Source organism: Oncorhynchus tshawytscha, unplaced genomic scaffold (assembly GCF_018296145.1).
Source record: "Oncorhynchus tshawytscha isolate Ot180627B unplaced genomic scaffold, Otsh_v2.0 Un_contig_17767_pilon_pilon, whole genome shotgun sequence".
NCBI classification, from domain to species: domain Eukaryota; kingdom Metazoa; phylum Chordata; class Actinopteri; order Salmoniformes; family Salmonidae; genus Oncorhynchus; species Oncorhynchus tshawytscha.
Genome location: NW_024609023.1, coordinates 38,281 through 48,384, shown reverse-complemented (window position 1 = coordinate 48,384; position 10,104 = coordinate 38,281). Strand labels below are relative to the sequence as shown.

Genomic DNA, 10,104 nt, shown 5'->3' with positions numbered 1-10,104 from the left:
TGGAAATGAGTTATTGCACACGCGCACTTATGAGTAGGCGTTCCATAACCGAAATATGCAAATACATGCTAGAACCAGCCAATGTTAGCTCTGCTCATCTTTTGCTTGTTCTATTTGCTCACATTGGAAACAACAGGCGGTGGTCTATCTTGGGTTAGTTATAAAAACCATTGGTCCAACGTGAAGTCCTTCTTCAATAGTATTTATGGAGGTCTGCAAACAAACGTTAGAGGTGCATGTTGCCACCTACTGTACAATCCATTATACTTGGTGAACCTGCCAATTTATGAAAAACAGAACACTCCCTGCAATTCTTCCGCGGTAAAATCATGTAATCCCAAGTACTTTTCTGCAGCTGCCACCACAACATATTTTATGTGACTTCAATTCAATTTCTGCGGTACAGTTGATAGCAATGGTTATGAACACTAAGAAACCAACCTTACTGAAACACATATTATTCCTAATCACTCTCGAGAATCCCTCACCCTGTACCCATCCTCCTCTGCTACTCAAATCAAATCACATTTTATTGGTCACGTGTTCCAAACAGAAAAGGTGTCGACTTTACAGTGAAATTCTTACTTACGAGCCCATTCCTAACAATGAAGGGTTAAAAAAAGTAAGATAAATATTTGCTAAATAAAAAAAGGAGACACACTTTCACACTCTTCAAATATGCTGCTGCTACTCTGTTTATTATGTCCTGATGGCCTAGTCCCCTTTGCCCCTACTACATGTACATACTGCATTACCTCAATCACCTGTTCCCCTGCACATTGCCTCAGGACTGCTACTCCTTGTATATAGCCTTACTATTGTGTTACTATGTGTGGGGACCATTTGCACGTGTGTTTTGTGTGTGTGAGCGAATGTAGTGTGTGTAGTCTAGTGTCTAGTGAGTGTGGGTAGTCTAGTGAGTGTGCGGGTAGTCTAGTGAGTGTGCGGGTAGGTGAGTAGTCTAGTGAGTGTGCGGGGTAGTCTGGTGAGTGTGCGGGTAGTCTAGTGAGTGTGCGGGTAGTCTAGTGAGTGTGTCTAGGGTAGTCTAGTGAGTGTGCGGGTAGTCTAGTGAGTGTGCGGGTAGTCTAGTGAGTGTGTGGTGTAGTCTAGTGAGTGTGTGGGTAGTCTAGTGAGTGTGCGGGTAGTCTAGTGAGTGTGCGTAGTCTAGTGAGTGTGTGGGTAGTCTAGTGAGTGTGTGGGTAGTGTGTGGGTAGTCTAGTGAGTGTGTGGGTAGTCTAGTGAGTGTGGGGTAGTCTAGTGAGTGTGTGGGGGTAGTCTAGTGAGTGTGGGGGTAGTCTAGTGAGTGTGTGGGGGGGTAGTCTAGTGAGTGTGTGGGTAGTCTAGTGGAGTGTGCTATGCAGAGTAAGTGCAATTTTGTTGTTGATATAAATCATTAATGAGGTCGACTTTTAGTGCCTTCAGAAAGTATTCAGACCCCTTGACTTTTTCCACTTCGTTATGTAACAGCCTTATTCTAAAATGGATTAAATACATTTTCCCCCTCATCAATCTACTGCATAATGGCAAAGTGAAATCAGGTTTTACATTTTGGGGGGGGGGAATGTAATAAAAATATACAACAGAAATACCTTATTTGCATCATAAGTATTCAGCACCTTTACTCTAAGACTCAACATTGAGCTCAGGTGCATCCCGTTTCTGTTGATCATCCTGGAGATGTTTCTACAACTTGATTGGAATCCACCTGTGGTAAATTTGATTGATTTGACATGATTTGGAAAGGCAGACTCCGTAGATCTCTGAAACAGGATTGTGTGGAAGCACAGATCTGGGGAAGGGTACCAAAACATTTCTGCAGCATTGAAGATCCCCAAGAACACAGTGGATGGAAGAAGTCTGGAACCACCAAGACTCTTCCTAGAGCTGGCCGCCCGGCCAAACTGACCAATCAGGGGAGAAGGGCCTTGGTCAGGGAGGTGACCAAGAACCTGATGGTCACAGACAGAGCTTCAGAGTTTCTCTGTGGAGATGGGATAACCTTCCAGAAGGACAACCATCTCTGCAGCACTCCACCAATCCGGCCTTTATGGTAGAGAGGCCAGACGGAAGCCATTCCTCAGTAAAAGTACATGATAGCCCGCTTGGACTTTGCCAAAAGATTCTCTGGTCTGATTGAAACCAAGATTGAATTCTTTGCCCTGAATTCTAAGCGTCACGTCTGGAGGAAACATGACACCATCCCTACAGTGATGTGTTGTTTTGGCATCATGCTGTGGGGTTGTTTTTTCAGCGGCAGGGCCTGGAAGACTAGTCAGGATCGAGGAAAGATGAACGGAGCAAAGTACAGAGAGAACCTTGATGAAAATCTTCTCCAGAGTGCTCATCTGTCAGGTGGATGCAATATCTTGGCAAAGGAGAAATGCTCACTGATAGGCATGTAAACAAATTTCTGCACAAAAATGATGTGTGCACATGTAACATTTATGGGACCTTTTATTTCAGCACATGAAACATGGGACCAATACTTTACTTTTGTGTTTATATTGTTTTTCATGGATATAATTATGTAATGCATAATTTATTACAGTTTTAGGAGCATTTTAATAAATTTAGTGAATAAATAATTAAGTGTAGAAATAAGCAGAAGTTGTTCAGAAGATAATGGATTGAATTTATTGACGAATTGAATACATGAATACACACTACTGTTGAAACATTATTCTACATGTATTTTATTTAACATTTATTTAACTAGGCAAGTCAGTTAAGAACAAATTCTTATTTACGGTGACGGCGTACACCCGCCAAACTCGGACGACGCTTGGCCATTTGTGCGCCACTCTATGGGACTCCCAATCACGTGTGATACAGTCTGGATTCGAACCAGGTTGTTTGTAGTGATGCCTCGTGGTCAAAGACTGAGATGGTCTTAGACCACTGCTCCACTTTATTTAATAATAATAATAGTATATAAAAGAAGACAATTATCACCCCCCCCCCCACAGGTTCATTATGACATCTTCTATGATGACAATGATCCATTTAAAAACACAATGTGTGATATTACATAGACACAGGGGAGACCTGGTCCTAGATCAGAGCTGTATATTATGCTCCAGAGGTTACCATGGTGATCAGACTAAGTCAACTGTTTTAGAATGGTAGATGGATATGACTGTTCACTAGATGTTTTCTATTTCACATGTATTTAGGGATCTGGAACTGGATAGGAGGGAGATGAAATATGGCATATTGTTGCTTTATGGTGTTTTTTCATTGGCCCTAAATGAGAAAAGCTCTTTCCACATAGACAGACATAAGGCTTCTCTCCAGTGTGTGTTCGCTGGTGTGAATTCAGTGTCCCTGATTGACTGAATCTCTTTCCACACTGATCACAGCTATAAGGCTTCACTCCAGTGTGTATTTTCTGGTGTGTAGTCAGCTCTCCTGACCGAGCAAAGCATTTCCTACACCGATCACAACTATAAGGTTTCTCTCCACTGTGTATGCGCTGGTGTATAGTTAGTTTTTCTGAAACAGAAAAGCACTTTCCACACTGATCACAGCTATAAGGCTTCTCTCCTGTGTGTGTTCGCTGGTGTACGGTTAAGGCTCCTGCACTAACAAAACCTTTCCCACAATCAAGGCAGGGGTAAGGCTTCTCCCCTCTATGAATTCTCAGATGAAATTTTAAGGTGTGAGAAGCAGTGAAACTCTTCCCACACTGTGAGCATCTGTAAGGTTTCTCTCCTGTATTGCTTCTTCTGTGTACTTTAAGACCCCCTGGACACGTGAAACTCTTCCCACACTGAGAGCAGCTATACGGTTTCTCTCCTGTATGGATTCCCAGATGAGATTTTAAAGTGTTAGATGCAGCAAAACTCTTTCCACACTGAGAGCAGTAGTACGGTTTCTCTCCTGTATGGATTCTTAGATGATATTTTAAGACGTTAGATGCAGCAAAATAGTTCCGCATTGAGGGCAGCGGTATGGTTTCCCTCAGGTGTGACTCCGCTGGTGAATTAAGGACCTTTGTGTAGTGAACCGCTTCCCAAAGTCAGAGCAGTAGTGGTGAGGTTTATTCCCTGTACGTCTCTGCTGGGGTTTCTTGAGATGTTCTGATCGGGTGAGATTATTCTCTGTCTCGTCAGCATCATGATGTTTTTGAGGCCCCCCAGATGATAAGTCCCCCCTACTGAGAGAACGACGGTTAGGGGTGTCCCCTGTGAAACAAAGACATTGAATAACTAGGTTTTGGAAATATGGGTCCCTAAACAAATATTATCATAAATATACAGTATATTTTGTATCTATCAATTAACAGAAGTTGCAGAAGCAGATTGTAATCTAATCCACACACCCCATTGTTCTTACTTGATGACATCAAATCTCCATCTCCTTCCTTCTTGTGTCCCCCTCTCGAAGTTCTACTCTGCCCTGGTGTTTTCCTGCAGTCGACCAGCCACACAGACACCCTCTTTAGATTTAGCAGTAAGGCCTACTGGGAGAGTTACGACCCTGGCACTCTGGCAGGGTGGAGGGGGATGAGCTAGCTCTGTCCTGGTGAACGCAGGAGGTATTGTACATAGAAAATAATTTCAGCACTTTGGAAGTGGTATATATATTTTTTACTCTTAGTACAAATGTCAAAACTGATAACACTTGTAACTGATAACACTGATAACACTGTCTTATGTTCAGAACGTTTGATTGAGCATTCAGTGGAGTTGACCACATCTCTCACCACTGAGCTAATCTTGATTGATCCAGAACTAAAGTCTCACGTAATTGGTCAGCTGCTCGACGAAGTTCTAGGTTCATACGTGTTAGGAGGAGATTAGGAGACGCTAGAACAAGGAGCAGAACCGCAACGAGGAGCTCCACCCTCTCAAAATACGGGCCTTGACACACTGCCGGGACTTGAGGTAGGCCTATACAAACAGTCTAATAAATATTTAGTAAGGAATCAAGAAACATTAGTAAAAGAAAAACATTCAAAAGAGTCAAAATAACAGAATAGCATATTCTGAGTTTAAAGGTAGACTCCGCGATATGAAGTAGGCTAGATGCACAAAGTAAACAGCATAGTGGGTGAATTGCCGCAATTACCCAGAGCATTGTGTGCGATAGGCTAGAAGGTTACTTTGTTGAAGGACAAAATATCCCAACAAGTTCATTACCGCCATGGTTTACTTTGTCCAGCTTTAAATACCGCCATGGTTTATTTTGTCCAGCTGTTATCGCATCGATATGAAGTAGGCTTAGATGCACAAAGTAAACAGCATAGACGGCCTACAGGGATTTTGTCCAGGTGAGGGCCCTGGTTTATGTGGTGTCAGGAAAATAACCTCACACTCAACGTCAACAAAACTAAGGAGATGATTGTGGACTTCAGGAAACAGCAGAGGAACACCCCCATCCACATCGATGGAACAGTAGTGGAGAGGGTAGCAAGTTTTAAGTTCCTCAGCATACACATCACAGACAAACTGAATTGGTCCACTCACCAGACCATGGTGAGGAAGGCGCAGCAGCGCCTTTCAACCTCAGGAGGCTGGTTTAAGAAATTTGGCTTGTCACCAAAAGCACTCTCACAAATTTCTACAGATGCACAATCGAGAGCATCCTAGCGGGCTGTATCACCGCCTGGTATGGTTTAACTTCCGCCATGGTTTAGGGTAGTGAGGTCTGCACAACGCATCACCGGGGCAAAACTACCTGCCCTCCAGGACACCTACACCACCCGATGCTACAGGAAGGCCATAAAGATTATTTTGTCCAGGACATCAACCACCAGCCACTGCCTTTCACTACCGCCATGGTTCAGTACAGGTTTCAAAGCTGGGACCGAGAGACTGAAAAACAGCTTCTATCTCAAGGCCATCAGACTGTTAAACAGCCACCACTAACATTGAGTGGCTACTGCCAACACACTGTCAATGACACTGACTCTTATCCAGCCACTTTAATCATGGGAATTGATGAAATGATGTAAATATATCACTAGCCACTTTAAACAATGCTACCTTATATAATGTTACTTACCCTACATTGTTCATCTCATATGCATACGTTGATACTGTACGTATAATCGACTGCATCCTTAAATATGTATCACTAGCCACTTTAACTATGCCACTTGGTTTACATACTTACCTCATATTTATACTGTACTCGAGCTCATCTACTGTATCTTTCCTATGCTTCTGTACCATCACTCATTCATACCTCATGTACATATTTTTATCCCCTTACACTGTGTATGACAGTAGTTTTTTTGGAATTGTTAGTTAGATTAACTTGCTCGTTATTACTGCATTGTCGGAACTAGAAGCACAAGCATTTCACTACTGCATTAACATCTGCTAACCATGTGTATGTGACAAATAAAATTTGATTTGATTTGAAAAAAAAAAAAAAAGCTGGGTGAAGATCTTCAATTACCCAGAGCATTGTGTGCTATAGGCTAGAAGGTTACTTTGTTGAATGACAAAATATCCCAACAAGTTAATTACCGCCATGGTTTATTTGTCCAGGTTTAATTACCGCCATGGTTTATTTTGTCCAGGTTTAATTACCGCCATGGATTATTTTGTAAAATTACGCCATGGTTTAATTTGTCCAGCTTTAATTAACGTCTCATGGATTATTTTGTCCAGCTTTAATTACCGCCAAATTATTTTGTACAGCTTTAATTACCGCCATGGATTATTTTGTCCAGCTTTAAACGTTGGATTATTTTGTACAGCTTTAATTATCCTGTTTATTTTGTCCAGCTTTAATTACCGCCTGGACTTTTTGTCCAGCTTTAATTACCGCTTGGATTATTTTGTACAGCAACGTACTGGATTATTTTTCAGCTTTAATTACCGCCATGGATTATTTTGTCCAGCTTTAATTACGGTTGGATTATTTTGTCCAAATTACCGCTATGGATTATTTTGTCCAGCTTTATCGCCACCAGCTGGTAGTGGTTTACTTTGTCCAAAATGTAACGCATTGATATGGGATCAAATATTATGAGAAACTAGACAAATACATTTTATACAGTAGAGCTATAGGCTACTGTTAGAACCAAACTCACTTTTTATACCACACAGCAGAGATATAATGTTAAAATACATCCATACAGCTGAGCTATTCACTACTGTTAAAAAGCAGCCAAATTTACAAATCCATCAAGACAGGATTTCTTCACATGACAAGAAATGTGTAGGCAACAGTTATTCCTTTGTCCCAGATAAACATTATACCAGAGCAATCAAACATCTAATTAAATATCAGAAAACGTTTTAGATTTCTTCTCCGCTTGTGCTGTTCAGAAAAATTACCTATAAGTTTCAGTTTCTGACCATCTATAAGCAATAAAACGTTCATTTTAAGAATCCTGTCCCCCCTTTTTACCCATGAGCCAGGAACATTTCACTATTTTAACGACTGGTTGAATGTTAATGTAACATTATCACTGGTAGTGGTATTGAAAAAAACAAACATTATGGGAAAAATGAGATACCAAATAAAACACGTACTAAGAACCAATCCCACTTTATTCAATCACAGTCCACTCCAAAATACATCCATACACAGGCTCAGGGTTCCGTGATGGCCAGACATTCACTGACAGGATCTCTTGCCAGACTTACCAGCCGCCCAAAACGTTCTCCATTCACAATGATTCATTCAATGTTCTTAGATTTCTTCTCCGCTTGTGCTGTACAGTTTCTGACCATTGCAATAAATATTATAAAGTCCCCCTTTTTACCATGTAGCATTTCACTATTCCTGGTTGATGAGAACCCTTCACTGGTCTTGTTTGCTCTACTACCATTGTTTATTCTCCATCCTTCCAATTCTCTCACTGCCTCCAGATAACAGGACACTTACTTACCCTTACCACCGCATTCTCCTTCACCCTAACTGGGCACTACTTACCATTACCACCGCATTCTCCTTCACCCTAACTGGACACTACTTACCATTACCACCACATTCTCCTTCACCCTAACAGGACACTACTTACCCTTACCACCGCATTCTCCTTCACCCTAACAGGACACTACTTACCCTTACCACCGCATTTCCCTTCACCCTAACAGGACACTACTTACCCTTACCACCGCATTCCCCTTCACCCTAACAGGGGTACTACTTAACCTTACCACCGCATTCCCCTTCACCCTAACAGGACACTACTTACCCTTACCACCGCATTCCCTTCACCCTAACAGGGTACTACTTACCCTTACCACCGCATTCTCCTTCACCCTAACTGGACACTACTTACCCTTACCACCGCATTCTCCTTCACCCTAACAGGGCACTCCTTACCCTTACCACCGCATTCTCCTTCACCCTAACAGGACACTACTTACCCTTACCACCGCATTCTCCTTCACCCTAACAGGGTACACACTTACCCTTACCACCGCATTCTCCTTCACCTAACAGGGTACTACTTACCATTACCACCGCATTCTCCTTCACCCTAACAGGACACTACTTACCCTTACCACCGCATTCTCCTTCACCCTAACAGGACACTACTTACCCTTACCACCGCATTCTCCTTCACCCTAACAGGACACTACTTACCCTTACCACCGCATTCCCTTCACCTAACAGGGTACTACTTACCATTACCACCGCATTCTCCTTCACCTAACAGGGTACTACTTACCCTTACCACCGCATTCTCCTTCACCCTAACAGGACACTACTTACCCTTACAACCGCATTCTCCTTCACCCTAACAGGACACTACTTACCCTTACCACCGCATTCTCCCTTCACCCTAACAGGGTACTACTTACCCTTACCACCGCATTCTCCTTCACCCTAACAGGACACTACTTACCCTTAGCATTCTCCTTCACTAACAGGGCACTCCAGGAATTCAGACGCATGTTCACCTCCATAGTTGCAGCATTTCACTTAATCTGGCATACGATACTCTTCCCACTTGACACATGACCAAATCTTTTACATGTATGACACTGAAGGGGCTTGTGCACAAAAGCTCTTACAGGGTATCTCATGAATCCTAACTTTTTATGAGAAGGGAGAGACTCTTCATCAAAGAACAGTAGCAAGGATGAAGTTCATTTATTTTCTCTATGAGGACAATGTGCTGCCCGGCAGTGGTGGATCACCTGGGGCCTCTGGTCAAGGAGTGTTTCACTGATTCCCAGGTTGCTAAAGACGACAAGCGTGTTGACAAATTACCCAATGGGTCATTATACTTTTCTGGTCCAAAAATGTGAGGGTGCAAAAACATACAAAGTGGGAATGCAGCTGATTCATTTGCTCAACTGCTCAGGCACCTATAATCACATTCATTCATTACAGCAAACGAAGCAATACATGTGACAGACACAAGAGGGGAAAAAACTGTCTTGATTTATTTGTCTTGAATTCTACTTTAGCACGACAGCCATGAAACTGAGACATAGGCCTTGAGGAATGGAACTAGCCTGGATGCCAGTCGCTTTCTGCTCTCTTACCAACACCTTGTGGAATTGCTATGTCAAATGTTTGGCTTGACAATGAGTTGGAAAGAGCACCAGCAGATCTGGGACCAGGCTAGAATGGATCTATAGAGTGATGATGATTTAGTATTTGGTATTTGATTAGAATCCCCATTAGCTGTTGCAAAAGCAGCAGCTACTCTTCCTGGGGTCCATGATGGTGTTACTACTGGTGTACGGACCAACCCATCTCACCTACTCAACTCTCAACTAATTTCAATTGTCTATTTAGCTTAGCCATTGGTTATTGTTGTCCTTTCTCTTTGGCAAATGGCCAACGTGCATAAAGATGGCAGAATTCAGATATGGCATAATTGATTTAGCACTATCCACTGTGTTTCAAAACTATGGCGCACGACATGTTTTAGTGTGCCATTAAATCAGCTCAATCTATCTTTTAGGATTTTCAAAATGGCCGCCGCCTTGAAGCTAAAATCGGGTCATGTATATTGTGCTAATGACAAAAGCAATGTACAATACGGCAAACACAGGAAAACAAGGAATTTGTGGTAAGTGCAATGTTTACGCACCGCCACTATTTAGACAAGCCGACATGGACTGGTTGAGGACTTATGCTCCACAGAGAGCGAAGAGGAGAAGGTGAGTAACTCCACAATCT

General features: G+C 42.4%; 1 protein-coding gene across 3 annotated transcripts; it reads right to left on the bottom strand.

Annotated features, from left to right (window-relative positions):
- Window positions 1-2,775: 2,775 nt before the first annotated feature.
- Window positions 2,776-4,800, bottom strand: LOC121844122 (zinc finger protein 239-like). 3 transcript variants are annotated; one of them, XM_042314027.1, is made up of 2 exons: window positions 4,322-4,800; window positions 2,776-4,184 (listed from the first exon to the last, which is right to left on the bottom strand). In XM_042314027.1, exon 2 carries the CDS (start codon window positions 3,935-3,937, stop codon window positions 3,170-3,172), a length of 768 nt encoding a protein of 255 aa, XP_042169961.1. In that variant the 5' UTR covers window positions 3,938-4,184; window positions 4,322-4,800; the 3' UTR covers window positions 2,776-3,169. The 3 variants fall into 3 exon arrangements, with proteins under 3 accessions (XP_042169961.1, XP_042169962.1, XP_042169963.1); XM_042314028.1 differs by having other exon boundaries at window positions 4,336-4,800; XM_042314029.1 differs by having other exon boundaries at window positions 2,776-4,156; window positions 4,336-4,800.
- Window positions 4,801-10,104: the final 5,304 nt, after the last annotated feature.